The sequence below is a fragment of the Astatotilapia calliptera genome, chromosome 16 (genome assembly GCF_900246225.1).
Source record: "Astatotilapia calliptera chromosome 16, fAstCal1.2, whole genome shotgun sequence".
NCBI classification, from domain to species: Eukaryota; Metazoa; Chordata; class Actinopteri; order Cichliformes; family Cichlidae; genus Astatotilapia; species Astatotilapia calliptera.
Window position 1 is genome coordinate 23,301,629 of NC_039317.1, and position 18,323 is coordinate 23,319,951.

At 39.5% G+C, this 18,323-nt stretch overlaps 1 protein-coding gene across 4 annotated transcripts in view; it reads right to left on the minus strand.

Annotated features, from left to right (window-relative positions):
- Positions 1 to 18,323, minus strand: part of cps1 (carbamoyl-phosphate synthase 1, mitochondrial) — a 64,459-nt gene that overhangs the window by 33,615 nt on the left and 12,521 nt on the right. For all 4 annotated transcript variants that reach the window (XM_026143886.1, XM_026143887.1, XM_026143885.1 and 1 more), the window contains exons 18-27: positions 17,312 to 17,522; positions 16,843 to 17,041; positions 16,577 to 16,753; positions 14,069 to 14,190; positions 9,724 to 9,865; positions 8,669 to 8,734; positions 8,040 to 8,103; positions 7,618 to 7,799; positions 4,751 to 4,945; positions 2,377 to 2,444 (exon numbers count right to left, since the gene is read on the minus strand). In XM_026143886.1, coding sequence (XP_025999671.1) covers positions 2,377 to 2,444; positions 4,751 to 4,945; positions 7,618 to 7,799; positions 8,040 to 8,103; positions 8,669 to 8,734; positions 9,724 to 9,865; positions 14,069 to 14,190; positions 16,577 to 16,753; positions 16,843 to 17,041; positions 17,312 to 17,522 — 1,426 coding nt within the window. The remainder of the gene's footprint in view (positions 1 to 2,376; positions 2,445 to 4,750; positions 4,946 to 7,617; positions 7,800 to 8,039; positions 8,104 to 8,668; positions 8,735 to 9,723; positions 9,866 to 14,068; positions 14,191 to 16,576; positions 16,754 to 16,842; positions 17,042 to 17,311; positions 17,523 to 18,323) is intronic.

Sequence of the window (18,323 nt, forward strand, 5' to 3'; positions counted from 1 at the left end):
AAATGATTGTTCAAAAACACTCATTATCTCTCCATTGCATCACTATTACCATCAGGAACAAGGTCTGGAAACAGTTGAAATAAGGAGCGAGGGAGCGAGAGAGACTGGGAGAAGAACAGCTATTTAGGTCGAAAAGCACTCCAGGCTCTAGAAAATGAGTTCAGATCTTCATCATTAAAAAACAATGGATTTAGGCTAGTTTTGTTGTGGTTGTTGTTTTTGATTTTAGACTGCTAGCTGGGCTATCCTCCTGATAGAAAAAGCGTGGTTGAGTGAAACAGGACGAAGGAAGGCCTCATGCTTGGGTCAGAGCTTTATACCGTAGCTCTCTGTAGCTTAGAGGCAGATATACTGTATGTCTAAACCCCAACACAAAACTGACCCTTCAGTCAGGAAACCAGTGATATATTTATATCGCATTTAAATGAAGGCATATAACTGACTCAGATGCCATCTAGTTTTTGCCTCACTGTTCTCGGAACATTCAAATGTATCCAGCCATTAAGATTAAAGCTGTTCAGCATGCTGTGTAAGTGCTGCCGAGTTAAAACTTGATGGCTTATGTGTCCAGTGTTGGCCAAAATCAAAAGTCAGCATTCTATTAAAACCCCCTAAAATGTCTATGCTTTAATGTCTTTCCATCCATTAGCCCAGCATATAATGTGTCCAGTATTAGCAGGATTAGTAAAAGTTGTGATCACAATGAGTTTTAGTTCTAAAGAGGTGCACATTTGCTGGATAATGTAATGGTAATCATCATACTTTGAAAATTCAAGACTTTTTTTAAGGAGTAAGTAAAAATGCTGTCTTAATCTTAACCAACTTTCAGTAAAAGGCCACATGCCTGATGTAAAATGATCCTAATGTCTGACAGACAATACGTTAGTTAGGGTTGGCCAGTTGGAAAGTGGCAAGTATTAATTAGGTGCTCAGTTGTAAACCCTCGTTTGTTTACTTTCACATTCTGATGGGATTTCAACTTCCAAGACTTCCAGCTAGCTCCCAGTCAGAGACGTTTCACCATATCAGACACTTATTAAAACAACTGGAGTGCAATAAACTCACTTGATGCTTTTTTTGTCCCCTCTCCCCCACTAATAAAAGCGACTATGGTAACTCACCCACACAGATATTTCACACGCGTAGCAAATTTTCAGGACTTTGCATTTGCACTTTGTATTTTCAAGAAAAGCTTTTGCAGCATTTGTTAAAAGCAAAGAACAAGACGATGTCTCAATCTTTCTGCTCTGGACTCACATCTCAGATGCATGTTTAAAAGACGCGACCTTCATAAAATGGTAAAACTACAGACTAGTTTAAAGTCTGCTTTGCTTGTCACAGCAGTAACAATACTAAGCAAATGTTTACACAACTAAATGGAAAGATTAAGTTAAATATGCAAATAGTATCACTTTTGTCGTTTGTGTGCACATTTTACTTCTACAGAAAACTGAAGTATGATTCCGACAAGGATGAGAGTGTTTAGTGTGTAAATCTGAGTATCTCTGCATATGTACTGAGGCTGAGCAGAACACTCAAAATATATTAGCAAGCATGTCAGAGGGAAAAAAGTGAAAAAAGCTGTAGGGATGCTAAAGATCAGGATGAGTTCATCGAACACTGATGCTACGGAGAAGAGAGGAGCTTCCACTCCACTGGTATTCAACAGAAGTCACTGTAAGTGGATTATTATTCATTTCATTCGATCATAAACTGTATGATTATAGTTCCTTCAACATCAAACAGAAGCACACTTTAATACTGGTACATATCACTTGACTGAATTACATTAATATTGCCTCGTGCACAAAACTCATGGGTTTCCCACAGTCCCCTGCAGTGAATAGACAAATCCTGTTTAAAACAACATCACAGCTTGAATGTAGAAACATACGTTTTCGGTGACAGCAGACTGCCTGCCGAATCCAGGGTGCCATCATGACACCTTCTGGACAAAAGTGTCACTGCATGACTGAAGCAGCGTTTGAGTGAATGCAGTTCATTAATCATCATAACTTAAAATCTGTTTTATCCATCTAGTAATTACGCTGTGAATTAGCTGTTAAGAAATTCCATTGATTTCCCTCTCAAGTCTCAGTAAAACCAAGGGTGCACTTAGTGTGTATTTATTTAGGACAGAAAAGTGGCACAAGATAAATTCTGATTAGATTTTATACTTGCAGGCCACTACAGTCTATATTTTTTGGAAAAAGATGAAGCAAATTATCTAAAAATATCTATATATTTTAAAGTATTAATGATTAATATGCAACATTTACAGTTAAGAGACTGCTGATGGAATAAGAATCTGAACTACCGCAACCTTTGTGATGGGAAACAAGATTAGTCTGGTTGTTATGATATATTAAAACCTACCTCAGAACATAGGAGGGCCTCAGCAGACAGGGGTACCCCATCTGGTTAGCGAAGGCAAACGCGTCTTCCTGTGAGGAGACAGAAGTGCACAGCAGACGTATTATAGTTGGGCCAGAAATCAAAGGGAATAAGCTGCCACAACTCGGAGCTCCACATATAAATGTGCATCTTGAAGCTCCAGTGACACTGCACTAAAATTTTAGAAAAACACATCTGTCAACTGAAGTGGGATTTTTTTTTTTTTTTTTTACATTTCTGCAATTTTACATTTTGTAGTAAACAACTAACTGAAACATAAAGGTTTTAAAATCCAGTTGATATTAGGGGAAGGGTTGGGGTTGCTAATATAAAGTTGGACAGGTGCTTTCAAATGCAAACGTTCATCAACATCCAGTGCAATTTTGCTTTTTATAGAATAAAAGTTCTGAAAGGTTCTGCATATTAGCTGTTTAGGACATCTGTGTAAATTACAAATACATCGGTTTTGGAGGACACAGTGAAAAAATATTTTATTCCTTTAACATACTAAAATGTGTTAACAGTGTTAAAAACTCTGAGGGAGGATATTTAGTCCAGACATGACAGTTTAACCAGAGTATCAAAGTACATTTAATAATACCTAGATTCATCTGACTTGTGTAACTACTATGTTGTTGCTGCAATAAGAAAGCTTATTGATTACAGACACTTCAGATAAAAGACTAAATATCAAAACAAGGAATTCTTGTGCTCATCCTCTTAAATCTTTTATACAGCAAGCCCCTGTTTTACCTTTTCTCAGTTCAAAAACACACATACTAGTGTCTCATGAACAAAGGGTGTACTCCCATATCTGCGAAGAACAGAACAAATCAAGCAAATACAAGGGGGAAGATAAATGCTCCAAGAGTGAAAAAGCATGGGGCTTACATTCATCTCCCTTTTGAACCCTCCCTCTGTCATGAAAAGAGTGAACGAAGAAATTGTCGGAGTTGTGGACAGAGTCTAGAAGCAAAAGCAAGGCTGAATGTCCTCCTCCTCCTCCTCCTCCTCCTCCTCCTCCTCCTCCTCCTCCTCATCATCATTATCATCATCATTCTCTCTATTCTGTTTCACCGCATGTCTGGTCTTGTTCTCTCCATCATTACCCACTCTTCACTCACCAGGTGAAGTACCATTTACCAAACAGAAAATAGCTTCCCAGAGATGCAAGAACCATCTCCCTGAGGCTCTCCTGGAGTTATTCCAGCCAATTAAAAACAAACCGTTTCTCAAAGACTGGCATGAATATAGAATATACGCAAACCTTGGAGAGAAGGAACTCTATCTGTGTGTGTGAACTAGATAATCACTCCTCAGTGGTAACTGAATACAAGAGCAAAGGTAATGGAAGAGACATTTTAGCACCGACTGCAGACATATTTCCACAGTGCTCCGCATGTTCCACAGAGCAGTCTGCCAGTGTTTCATTCAGATGGAGCCAGGAGTGAGTATAGCCAGCCAATTACAAGAAAAAGACTAAAAAAAAGACATGCACGTAGTAGTGAATAGTACCTTTGTAAGGAATATATTTTAGAAATAATAAGCATGTGTGTAGAAAATTCTAAATATAAAAAAAATAATGCTAATTGATAAATCAGAAAAAAGGCATTTCCATGGTCAAATATGTGCATCAGTACACTCTGTGTGGGGTTTGATGATCTTAATATTTTTCATAGTTTTGAAATTTCTCATCCAAACACTATGATTGATAGTCATAGGAGTTCCCTGTAAACCATCAAGATCGTCTTATAGAAACGAAGTAAAACGCTAAATTTCCAATCACTTTATGTTCTCTGCCTCAGCTGACAAGCAAAATCTTGTTACAGTTTCTCCAGGAACTGTTTTACACCATGTTTTGACTCTAAAAACTTTTTAAATGGCTGCAATATTAACACACTTTCCACAGCAGAGCTGTAATAAATCTAGCAATGTATACAAGTAAATGTCTTTACATGCCTTGACTCAAAATATTGTCTTAAAATCTTTGCCTCAAAATTGTTAACCGCAGTTACAAGTCGCAAATGTCACTCTTGCATTTTGTGATGGTGAATATAAGAGAAAGCATGTACCACACAAACTGAAGGGAAAAAAAAGAAGAAGTTGAGAATGCTAACTAGTATTTGAAGTGCCATTATGTGTTAGGGCAAGTCTCATATATAAGCACCAACTCAAAATTAAAACCTCTTTCAATACATTTTGATTTTTTTTCCCCGTTATCAGAAATAATTAATGGTATAATACTGATCCTTGGGCCACAGGTAAAGAGTTTGCTGAGAAAAATCTGCATCCCAGCATTGTACTACTATACAACTTTGTCACATCAATAATTCAGAATTTGCGAGTTTCCTCTCACCAGGGAGCTCAGGGCCCTCCATGGGGCTTGGGCAACCTCGAGGTCATCCAGGATACTGGAGAAGACTGAGCGCTCTTCAGCTCGGTCGATCTGCAGGGGGCTCGTCCCGAGAATCTTCACCCCACTCATGTGCAAGGGGACGGCTAGGTTGTTAGGAATCTGACCTCCCACTGATACGATGCAGCCAGAGCAACCCTGGAGAGGAGTAAATAGAATAAGAAGAATGCAAAAGAGAGCAGGCACTAAATCAACTAGAATACTAAAACAAGAAGAGGAAGAGGGGAGAAAAGACGGGAGGAGAGAAACCCTGCCTATAAGCCAAGATCTACATTCTGAAACCACTTTCAATTATTCTGACCTCTGATCACAGTGAAAATATGAGACAAGCACAAAGAGTTGATCTTGGTCGTGCCATGGGTTTAGTTATCACCGGGGAAGATAGGTGTGTGTGTGTGTAGGTGTGTGTGTGTGTGTGTGTGTGTGTGCGCGCGCGCGCGCTCCTTTTAATAACAGCGTGCAGCCCCTTTTCCTGTCTAGCTGATCCAAGGGGGATGCTGTTTCCATGGCAATGCCAGGTTGTATCTCTTCATTATTCATGGCCTTGCTCTCCTGCTCCTGTCCAGGGTTTATCTCCATGCTCTAATGCCATATTTATCACACACACATATACAAACTGTAGCTGTGAGAGAGGGATTGATGGTAATGCTATCTCCCTGAACAAACAAACACTTAATCACACTCTGATCCCATCTCAACTTTAACTGGATTACATTTCCCCTGCAAGGGAAAGTCAGCGGATGTAAGTATACAAACACAGAACACAACATAAATACACAGGTGCCAACAAACCTATACACGGAAAATAGCAGGGAAACGTTGCCCTTGAATATTCTTTGACAACATCTGAGTCACCTTACGCCACACACACACACACACACACACACACACACACACACACACACACACACACACACACACACACACGGCCAAATGAAGAGGTCGGTCTGTGAGCCAAAAGTTTTCAAGCAGTTTTTCCCCTTTCCTACTTTTGAATCTTTATGACATCAAAGAGTCGGGACATCCTTAATATAGGCATCTCAGGCACATCGCTCTGGCGGAGGGCGCATCGCTCTTGCTAGGGACACAGTAACCCTGTCCACCTGTTGTTCAAATTGTTTGTTTGCAAAAGGGCAATGAACCAGAAGAACGTTGGCTTAAATGGGAGCCAAAATGGCTCATTTCAGACAGGATGAGGGGCTGTATAAGATATATAAAGTTAAGAATCGTGCAAAGTACTTTTACTCCAAGTACAAAAATATGGAGATGGAAGTGAGCTACATTTAGGATGCTAACTGTCAAATAATTTATTTATAAAAGTCCACAATACACTGTTCATTTGTTTTTGTTCATAAAATCATCAATCCAACAACCATTTACCACTTCTCCATGTCCAGGTTGCAGGGGTAAGAGTCTATGCAGAGCCCCTAAAAATCTCCCCCTGCCTAGCCACTGCTTCTACCTCATCTTGGGAGTTGCCAAGGCCAAGTTAGTCCATAGTGCCCTCAGACTGCCCTAGGGTTTATTGATGGTAAGGCATGCTTGAAACACATCACCTACGTGGGCTCCGATAAGATTTCCTAGTCCTGATTCTCAATCCACCTCAGCTCTTCCTCGTAATGTGGAGCAGCAGCATCTCTGACCAGGTTCCTAAAAGACCTAGCATCACACCCTAACTTGAGCTCTACCACTTGTATGACCCATCTTTTTTTTTTTTTTCCAGTTACTGCCCACATCTTCTAGTCATGACTAAGAGTAGGATCATAGATCAACCAATAAATCCAGAAATAACCATAAAAATAAAAAAAACTTCATTATGCAATGTTGCATTATGTAAACCAAAAGCAGAGATAGATAGATATCTATATCTAGATATCTATATCTCTATATACACATACACACATATATAAAAAAAAAAAAAAAAAAAAAAAAACAACCCACGCAAAACAACAAAAGCAAAATGTCCATTCACTGCCAATTCCCCCCCCCCATTTAAAAGAGTTATGTTAAGCTGGTTTTTGAGGCAAAAATTGGTGTGACACATAAAGAGTGACAAAGCTGCTTGCTTAACCGTCTTCTGAATTCATATATAAAAATAAGAGAAAATTCAGACAGTGGTGGTTATGTTTCATCCATGCCACTCTGAGCAGAGAAGGTATTTTTCCTCCAACACTGCGGCGATCTACTCTGTGGGTAGTCCATGGTAATAAGTCACAGTCATGCTGCTAATGTTTGATTTCTATATATTTTTCAATAAAGAATTATTCTTCAGCAGTGCAGAGAAGTTATTATGTCATTATATGAGTGCTTGTGTGCTGGTCTCGGATTATAAATCTACTTGCCAGTATTATCGGGCAAACATTTAAGTCCACGAGTGAACTCTGCCTTTGATATAGCTGTCAAGATTGATTTCTTTAATAAATATGCATCATGTACTTAATCAATATAACTCTGTTTATGGGAAATTTAAATTGGTTGCAATGCAATATTTAAATCAGATTCCACAGTTTACATATGAATATAATCGTTTTCATTGACAAAACCCTTTAACATATTGGTGACCTGCCCAGGGTCTACTGCCTCAACACTGAGCTGTGATAGGCTTAGAGTTTTAGATCAAAGCAGGGCAGTACATTTATCTTTGGTATTTTCAGTAATTCAGCATTTAAAGTTGTAGTATGTTTGGTTTGGACAGTGTCTTAATTGTATTGCATTAAAATATTTGTTCGTTTACAAAAAGTAGAGAAATATGTGTATTTTGTTTGAATTTCCACAAATGAAAAAAGTCACGTGTTCGGTAGTGTTTTAACCTCCTGCTGGGTGATATCCAGAATGCGTTCCAGGGTCAGTTCTTCAAAGTAAAGGCGATCACACTCATCGAAGTCTGTGCTGACCGTCTCTGGGTTGTGGTTTACTACAACTGTCTTCTTGCCCATTTGTCTCAAGGCTCTGATGCTGGACACCGCACACCAGTCAAACTCAACACTGCTGCCTGGTGGTCAAATGGTTGATAAATAGGTTGGCCATCAAAGGAAGATCACAATTTCAAAATTTCATCCTACAAAGTTTTAACTTGAAACAAAATGCAGCAAGTTTCAGTTATATCCCTTCTGGGTAAAAAACACTAGACAAGAGAAATAATGAAAAATGTACATCTTAGAAGTAATGGTGCTATTTTTATTATCACATATCGCAACAAACAAACAAACAAACAGTTTATTATTACACTCACCTATGTGGTAGGGTCCACAACCAAGAACCATAATTCCCTGGTCTTTAAAGTCCAGATCATGCTCCTAGTGAAGCAGACAAATCAACGATAGACTCTTGCATACATAAACCATGTTTTAGCCTTTTTTTGCTGCCAAATTTTCTTTCATTGTCTTCTCAAAACAAATAAGAAAGTCAGCCAGTGGATTAATATGTGCATTTACTAGTAAATATACTAGTGTTTGGTCATGCTACAGTATTGTTTGGACTGTGATTTTATTCTATTGTTAGGTTGATGCTAGGCAACATAGTGATATAATTATATATTTTTGTGGATTTAAAATTAAAATGATGTGCTTTTACAACATATTCAAGGTGGGTAAATGCTACAAATGGGTCATTTTAGCCCATTTTTGTAGATGCCTACCAGGCCACACGATGACATCATAATATCAGATTTAGATAAGAACCTTCACGGGCCTAAGATGTTCCTGTGTGTTCATTTTGTCTATTCAACTCCTGATAGTGAAAAAAGTTTGTAGGCAAACAAATAAACTGTGTGCCTCACATAGTAAGAGATACAGTAATTCAATTTTATACATTCAATAATTGTATATTTACAAACGACTTTGTTTTTCCGAGACCACATACCTGACCGTGGTAAGTACAATACAGGTAGTTGGTCATTGCTGGGTACTCTGCAGCCAAAGTGTCAATCTAAGATGAGAGAAAACAAAATGTTAAAAATGGGGCATTTAAATAAATAAATAACTCAACTACTACTCTATAATGTAATCATCCATCCATCCATCCATCCATCGTCATCCGCTTTGTCCGGGGTCGGGTCGCGGGGGCAGCAGCCTAAGCAAAGAGGCCCAGACCTCCCTCTCCCCAGCCACCTCCTCCAGCTTGTCCGGGGGAATACCAAGGCGTTCCCAGGCCAGCCGAGAGATGTAATCTCTCCAGCGTGTCCTGGGTCTGCCCCGGGGCCTCCTCCCGGTGGGACATGCCTGGAACACCTCACCCAGGTGGCGCCCAGGGGGCATCCTTGTCAGATGCCCGAACCACCTCAGCTGGGTCCTTTCGATGTGGAGCAGCAGCTGCTCTACTCTGAGCCCCTCTACTCTATAATGTAATCATAATGGCCAAAATGGGAGTAAACCAGTTTAAGCATTTGAAGAGCATGCAGACTCTCTCCAGAACGAAGAAATTTGCTCATTTTTACGAGGTTTACCACGATACCGCATAATTACAGATTATCATGTGTATTAACTTCAGAATGTGGTTAAAGACAGAACATGTACTAGCTGATGATGTATTAAATAAAAATAAATTTGGACTACTAAAAAGTTAGCCTCTGAAGCTGATACAGCTTCATCCCTTTACGCTTATGAACTCTGCTGTTGTCCCAGCCCTGTAAAAAACAGATTTCATGCCAGGCTGGTGAATTGGATTTGCAGATGTTAATAATTTAGTCACCTGCTTCAAGAAATACAATTTGGACAAAGGACATGTCAATACAGACTGAGATGCAAAGACAACTTTACTGACTCTCTCGCTATATGCACTTTTTATGCTTATCTTTTAAATATATTTGTAGCCAGAGGATACTTCTCTGTTGAGGTGTGTGTATATATCGATTAGCCAGAGTCAGTTATCTGAGCCCATCTGGTCTCTACTAAAAGGATCAGCCCAGTAATGCTCACCTGTTTGACCCAAGGTCTGATGCCATAATTGAGCCTCAGCTCTCTTGCTACTCCCTCATTGCAGCCTAGAATCTGACCAACCTGCCGGTCTGAGAAGCCGTCCTGCTTGGCCTTTAGCAACATCCCCTTGGGGACTGTGCCACTGTGGGAAAAGATAATCAGCAGAGGTAATTAGGCAATTTTGCTAACCATTCTGAATCTTAAAGACTGTCCACAGTTTGATGCATTTTAAGTGTGAATCCCTGCAAATGCCAGACATTAGTATGAGAAAAAGAGGAAAACGTCCATAGAACCATAGAAATAAGACGGTGAATCGAGTAAGTGGGTCATGACTAGCTCACTTACCCAGCAGCGGAGACCACAGGGAAGCGTCCACCTCAGAGCAATCAATAACAAATTGACAAACAAGGTGCAAAGTTGTGGGAGCATTAGGCTGGCAAGTGCAGCCATTTAAAACCCATTTGAATCAATAAAACTTCCACGTGAGCTGTAAGGTTACACAGATAAATAGCAGTGGGAATAAAGTTGGGAATCGGAAGGTGAATTCTGAATCGTGGTAAGGCGAGTATGTGGTTTGTGTGCAGAAAAGTCACAATCAGGAATACAACCCGTAGAGCGACGTCTGAGAAAGGAATAAGATCTCTTTTATTCCTTTGTTTATTTACATTTTTACTTATTAAGTGATACCATGCCTTGCACAATTTACTTGCACTGATAGTCTGCATATCAATTTTCTATTGATACAATAAATCCTCTTTAATAATAATAATCCCCTTTTAAAATAATTTTGATAAAAGAATTTATATCAGTTGGCATACTACCTATTGTGATGGTAAAACAGTTTATAGTCTGTCAATAGCAATGTTTTACACATTAAGACAAAAATTCTCTTTAGTCCATATCAGGTCTTAAAGATGAGGTAAAGGCAACCTGAGATGTGTGAAATCATGACACATTACAATGTTTTTTTTAGACAAACACTAAACCAAAATTCAGGGGGAAAAAATGAATAAGAAATAATAAGTACACCTCGTGCTTCAATAGTTTGTAGAGCCAACTTCAGCAGAAATAACTGTCAGTAATCATTTTCTGTGTGACTGCTAGTCTCTCACATCATTGTGCAGAAACTTTTGCCCACTCATCTGTTGCGGGGCGTGGTTTGTGGCGCGGTTTGTGGCGCAGCTGCGTAGTGTTAAAGTTTGGAAGATGTGGTCCGTTCCGTCATTCTCCTCTCACATTATCTTTACCATGTTACTTCAGTTCATAGGGGCTTTTGGGTATTTGTTTTTACACAGCTCTCTTAAAGTCAGGTTGAGTGTTGAATCTGGGCCATTATAACACCTCGACCCTTTTCTTTTTCAGCCATTCTGTAAATATGCTAGTATGCTTGGCAAACTTGTTCTCTTGCATGACCAGTTTTAGCTGTCCAACAGAGGTCATAATTGACTCTAGAATACTTTGGTACACAAAAGGTGCTCGTGGATGTCCATGTACTGTGGCTCCAAAACAAACCTTAATCATCAGCCCCCCACCACTACTCTTGACAGCTGGTATGAGTAGTTTATACCAATATGGGTTTTATTTGTTTGTTTTCTCTGCATGTGGTGCTGTGCATTATAGACAAACATCTCCATTTTGGTTTCATTTCCTAAAAGGACATTGTTCCTTGTCTTGTGGTGTGTTTACATGCAAACTTAAAGAAGAGGCTTTCCCCTGGCAACCCTCCCTAAAAAGCCATACTTGTTCAGTTTTTTTTTTTCCCTAATTGTACTGTCATGAACTTTAACATTTAGCATGCTAAATGAGGCCCGTAGAGTCTTAAGATGCAGCTCTTGGGTATTTTCCAGTTTTTCTGAGCATTGCACGGTCTGACCTTTGAATTTGCTAGTACGTCCACTCCACTGTTTTGTTCTGTTTTTTTGCTGAAATAATTTTCCACTTGTGAATATTCTCACTGTAAGAAAATGAATGTCAAACAGCCACGTAACCCTTCCCAGATTGATGGGCAGCAAAGGTTGACTCTTTCACATCATTGCTGATGTCTTTCGTCCTTGTTCTCACACACACACACACACACACACACACACACACACACACACACCCCCCCCCCCTCTGAATGGTCCAGACCTGCAAACTGCTTTCATACAGGTTTGTCCACAGGTTTTATAAACTGTTTTATAAACTTCATAGATTCGGCCACACCTGATGATGACCAATAATCATGTGCAATGGCAAAGTAATATATTTAGTATTATTCAGTTTCTTTTTGGATTTGTATTTCATCTGAGGTTGCATTTACCCAATTTTAAAACTGTCTGGGGAGAATTCAAAATATGTCCTGACACAAAACCTTAGAATTTAAAGAGAATGAACTTTTTTACCATGACTCTGTTAGCTTATCACAAGATCTGAGGTAGTGTGATGGATTCTGTTATTAGTAAGTACTCAAGGAAAAATGGTCCTTTTAAATTTGTTTTGTTTACATGTTGTATTGAATTTTCTAGCCAGCTAAAAACCAATCTAAAACATGAACTATAATTGCAACATTACTGCAGTAAAATGACAGAGGAGGTGGTAGGTAAAACCGCTCCAGTGCATGATAAAATATTAAACTTTATTAAAACAATACAACATTCCACACATTAAAAAAAACATAATATAAAAACACCACATTGTAAGTGTTGAAAGTATTCTTTTTAGGAGGTATGCAAACTTCCATTTGCTTCCTGATTAAGTAATGAGTTAAACTGAACAGATGAATATGCTGCTATAAAGTTGATATTGACTTTATCATCCAACTCCCACATACAAAGCAACAAGCAAATGTAGCAGTATTTCTTTAACCCAAGGTAGAGACAATAAGGGATTCTATTTTCCTGGTAAACCACTGCCTTTTCTTCCTGCTCCTTATCTGAATTATTTATAACCTTATAGCGTAACAATATTGGAAATGTCAAGTGTGTTTTAACTCCCACTGCACGTGGCTTTGCTGAGAAATAACAAACCCAAGAAACGGGAGCGGCAAGTCAGAATCAAAGGAAAGACATTTGATCCCAAAGCTTGGCTGTGTTGTGAGCAATTTTGTCTGGAAAAGCAGTTTAAAGAATGAAGAAAGCCCCTCGCATGCCATGAACCGATGTGAATAGACCATCGCGCACAAATAAAACACTCCACCATATACTTGCCATTGCCATTGCGGCTATGTGTGAATAGAAAGTTGCTATGTATTCTGACATATTGCAAAGACACATGAACACACAATATGTTTTAAAAACTCACTTTCCCTTGAAGTTTAAACTTTTAAATGATTATATTTACATTTGTGTGCATAAATCATTAAATTGCTAGGGACTGTCTGTGGTTTATCTATACCCAGGTATCCATGGCAGCATGATGCAATTTTAATTTATAGAAATGCAAGTACCAATAAAAAAAAAAGGACTCAATACTATATTCATATTGACTTGTGCAAACAACTTTGGAAAAATAGAACAAATGGTCAAAAGTAAGCTTTCTTTGGAAATGTTAACACCATTGCATAAAAGCATATAATGCGTAATGTAGCAACTTTTTCAGAAGTCTCAACATGTTCTGTCTGAGCCCGACTCCTCCTTAGAGGACTGCAGAGTTACATTATGCAGCCAGTGTGTCTTTTTTCACTAAGCCAGCTGACCAAATAAGAGAGCGTGCAGTACGTGATGCAGTGTACAAATAAGGATTAAAATATGTTGTATTATATTTTTTCCTTGTGATTTAATTGTAATTACCCTTCAATCTAGAGGAAAAAAATTCTTACGCACACAAAGACTGCTGAGCAGCAGAGCATGAAGCCCACCCGTGCTCAGCACCATACTCCATCAGTCTGGCAGCAGACTAACATTTTCTGCCCATCCCCATGTCCCCTGCTCCAGAAGAAGTGAAAACTACAACAACACGCCGTGTGTCAGGCTGTAGCAGTGGGTGCCCACCAAACGGCCAGCCATTAATTATTAAACAGCAGAGTCGGAAGAAAGCACCAGGTAACCTGTGGCTGAGCAATGATAATTCACAAAGGCTTGGATTTGGGCTGTCCAGGTAAGAGCTGAAGGGCAGAAGGACAGGAAAGAGAAAGAGGGGGAGAAAGGTAGTTGCGAGGAACCCTGAGAAAGAATGAAAGGAGACAGACACAGAGACTAAAGAGACTGGGGCTTATCTAATTTGTGGGCACAGTTTTTCATGTTTCTATCCACACCCATAAACAAATAGACGGCACATCTACTTTTTAAAAAAAAATAATTTTTTATTAAATGTACATATCTATTTAAGTAAGTTCAAGTTACTTGAATAAACACTCCTCATGCTTTACCTGTTGTAGTTTGCAAGATGTTGCTCCACGTTTGTTATTCCATGAAGTTTGTGGAGGAACCACTTGTCTATGGCTGTCAGCTGGTGGATCTGATCAACACTCATCATGCCACTGTAGAGGGCCTGAGAAGTAAAAGCAAGAAACAAAGAACGGGATCATCATGATCTTCCATTGTTACGACTATTACGAAACTCGGACATGTGTTTAATTGGTCAGAGTTTTAAAATTTGATTTTATTCTGTGATCGGCTGCTCATGAGAAAAACCACGCAACCAATAACCCAGTGATCTCTAGTGTATTATAAGTAAATCAAGTGCATGAACAATACAGAGTATTATTGCAACATTTCATCTAAAAGAAAAATAAGTATTTTATCTGAAATAAAGTGTCTAAAGTGTCAGGCTGATCGTGTGCAAGCTCCTTGTACTGAAAGCTTTTTATTCACAGCAGCGCCCCAGGTCATTTACAGCATGTCGTCCCCCTCTCGCTCTTCCTACCTTCCTGTCTTCCAACTGTCACTATCTAATAAATGCAAAAAGCCAAAAAATAAATCTTAAAAATCTGCGCACACATACAAACAGTTTCCAAGGACAACTTGCCAGAAAGTCCAAGGTTATCTGTAACAAACCATCTGGTGCACCAAGTTATCAACCATGAGAAATACCTACAAAGAGCAGACCAATATAGTCATTTCCAAAACAGGCTGGGATGCCTTGCAAAATTTATGTAGGCTGGAAAGTCATCTATACCCTACCCTTGAATGTAGTACATCGTGAAGCAAGGATGCCAAAAGTAGGAAAAAAAAAAAGAATGTTTTCAGTTGTTGCATTTGTGCATGCAGACAAAAACACTTAGGAATAACAAAAGTATAGTTATATTACATTTGCAGTGAAGCACTGAGAACTGCTCACCTAACAGTTGATGTGTCAAGACGGCGTACGTAGCTGAGGTTCAGAGGCGGTCAGACTGGTGTGTAGACAACAACCTGGACCTCAATACCACCAAGACAAAAGAACTGGTAGTTGACTTTAGAAGGTGGAAGTCTGAGCTGCAGCCTGTCAGCATCAATGGGGAGTGTGTGGAAAGGGTCTCCAGTTTCAAGTTCCTGGGTGTGCACATAGACCCAGACCTCCAATGGAGCTCAAACACCTCTGTGGTTTTGAAGAAAGCCCAACAGCGTCTCCACTTTCTGAGAATCCTCAGAAAAATGGACCTGAAGGAGCTGCTGAGCGTCTTCTACCACTGCTCCATTGAAAGTGTGCTGACATACTACATCTGTGTGGTTCTCCAGCTGCACTATGGCACACAGACAGGCAGTCCAGAAGGTCATTAATATGGCCCAAAAAACTCATTAGGCATCCTCTTCCCTTCCCGAAGGATCTGTACAGCACTCGCTGTCTCAAGAGGGCACGCAGCATCCTACAGGACTGTGCATACCTAGGACACTGGGTGTTTAAGCTGCTGCCGTCTGGTAAGAGATTCAGGCTGCTGAGGTCCTGGACAAACAGACTAAAGCGCAGCAAAAAAATTCTGGCACAACTTCACCTGCTTCCAAGGTGCATGGAGAGGATGAAAGAATTCACAAAGCAGGAACTCCAGCAACACTTGAGGGAAGATGAACAACTTTGATATTTGACCAACGCGTAAGAAGGAGTGCTATGAATATACACAAAAAAATAAAAAAAATTAAAAAGGACAGTCTTTAATGGTAAAGGTACGTTTGAATTTAGAAAACAAGATTACATCATAACATGATGTTAACATTTCATTATTACTAAGTTAAGTTACTGTGTTGTGTTGCAATGTGTCGTGTCTTGGACCTTTACATCTGGCTGTAAGTCTCTTACAGTTGATGCAATTTGTTTTTTGCTTTACACACAACAAAGAAAATGTCCCCAAGATGTACAGGTGTAAAACTAAAACCATTCAAACTGTTTGAGCTTCTAACAGTCTGAGATCATGTGGATAGCAGGCAGTTTAGCTTTGAGTGACAGTAGCTATGCTTACCACCCCGCAGCATTACAGACTCATGTAACAGACTAGAGATCAAATGTGGATCATCAATCCCTGACGCTGTCACCACCTCAATTATCTCATTCAATACTTAAGGAAATTGATCCATCTACACCGGTGATGAAAAACATGTTCATATGCTGGAGCCATAAATGTTTTTCACCTTGTAAGATCTTTGTGCCTGAAAAATAAAGCTCAACCCTGTGCTTATAAGTGCTGTCTCACCTTCATCTGCTTCTATGAGGAAAGCTACAGACACATAGCAGTATATGTTTGCGCGATCCATCTTTCCTCTCTCTGGAATATATTTGAAGAGCCCTACTGTCAGCTCTGTTTAACTGAATCGAAATTTAAATGACGAGTACAGCCACAGGATTAAGCATTCATAGCTAGGCATGCAGGGACTTTTTTTTCAGCAACACTACAAAATGTGATTTTAATGAGCAAACTATAGTGAGTGTCATTTATTATTAATGTAATGAAGAATAATTGTACCTTAGCGAGGGAGAAGATGCGGGTGCTAGAGGGCACAGCCAGCTCCTTTTCTAGATCGTGGGTGTCGGACCACGGCTTCTTGAGTGGCAGCCGGGGCACAAAGCCATCTACTGATGGATGGCACATCCTTAAGGCCTTCTGCATACTCTCCTCAAACGTACGGCCTATTGCCATCACCTGGATGCAAAGGAAGAAAACACACGATGGAATAATTGGCTTGCCAGAACGCTGAGTAACCGAGTGAGCGGTTAAATGTTTAGCCCCACCTCTCCTACACTCTTCATGGCACTGCCTATTTCACGAGACATGCCGTGAAAGCGGTCGAGGTCCCAGCGAGGAATCTTGGTGACGATGTAGTCTAAACTGGGCTCAAAGCAGGCTGTGGTCTTCTCTGATACAGCATTCTTGATCTCAGGCAGGGGGATTCCCAGAGCCAGCTTAGCAGCCACAAATGCCAAGGGGTAACTGAAACCAGAACCGGAGTGCAGGGAGACCAAAATCAAATAACGATGGGCAAAAGTGCAAGAATATTTTATCAAACATAATTTGTTAAAAAAAAAAAAAAAAAAAAAGAGTTAAAAAGTGAGTACAGTGTAAAATTATTGTTTTATTACCTCAATAGTCTGTCATACATAAATATCTAAGATCTCTTGATGTGTTAACGTGCATTTTTATCTTCTGCCGCATGAGTTCATAACTCTGCCTTAAAAGAGCCTGTTTCAGGTGTCAACTTACCCAGTTGCTTTGGATGCAAGAGCTGAGCTTCTCGATAGCCGTGCATTCACCTCAATAATGCAGTACTCCAAAGAAGATGGGTGTAAGGCATACTGGATGTTGCATTCGCCAACAATGCCAAGGTGACGTACCACCTTGATAGCAGTTTCACGGAGCATATGGTATTCCTCATTGGATAATGTCTGGCTTGGTGCCACCACAATGGAGTCACCTGTAAAAGAAGTGTTGTTCAGAAGTTGTTCAGACTAAGATTCGCTTTAACGAATAATAAATATATATCTAAACTTGGCTTTAGTTAAGTGAAAGTGACAGAAAAAGTAAACGTGTCACTTAAAAGCCATGGAGTGGTTGTAGCGGGGTTGTTTTCTTTTTTTTTTTTAAATTAGAGAAACTTTTACATACAATAATTTTAAAACATTAGAGACTGTAAAAATTATTTACAGTCATCTCATGTTTTTCCTTATTCATTTTTAGAGGAAAACAAAAAAGCCATGTGACCAAAAAAAGTGTGTCTTAAATTGAAAACACACCTGTTTATACAGTGGACTTTGTGAGAAGCACTTAAACCAGCCTTAATGCTGGCAATAAGAGCAGAACTCAAACCCAACACTTTTTTCCCTCAAAATATTGATACTCTGTGCTCTCCTACCAAAACAGGACAAGGACAACAGCTCTGCAGAACGTCTACAACTGAGTGCACCACCGTGCATTTTCACTTCAATGTCAGTGATTCAAAAAAAAAAAAAATTGTATCACCTCCCAATGACAATCACTTCTGAATTGTCAAAGGGAGTGTTTGTTTTTTTTAATCAATTCAAATTACACACCTGTAGTTACAATCATACATCATCTCATGCTAAATGTAAATCACACGTGTTTTGCATCTAATTGCATAAGCATAACTATAAAATGATCTGTAGAACACCAGTACTCTGTTAGTTTGGGACGTGTGTATGCATTATGGATCCACATGGAAAGGAACAGCCAGAGGACCTGGAAAATCTGACTGTGA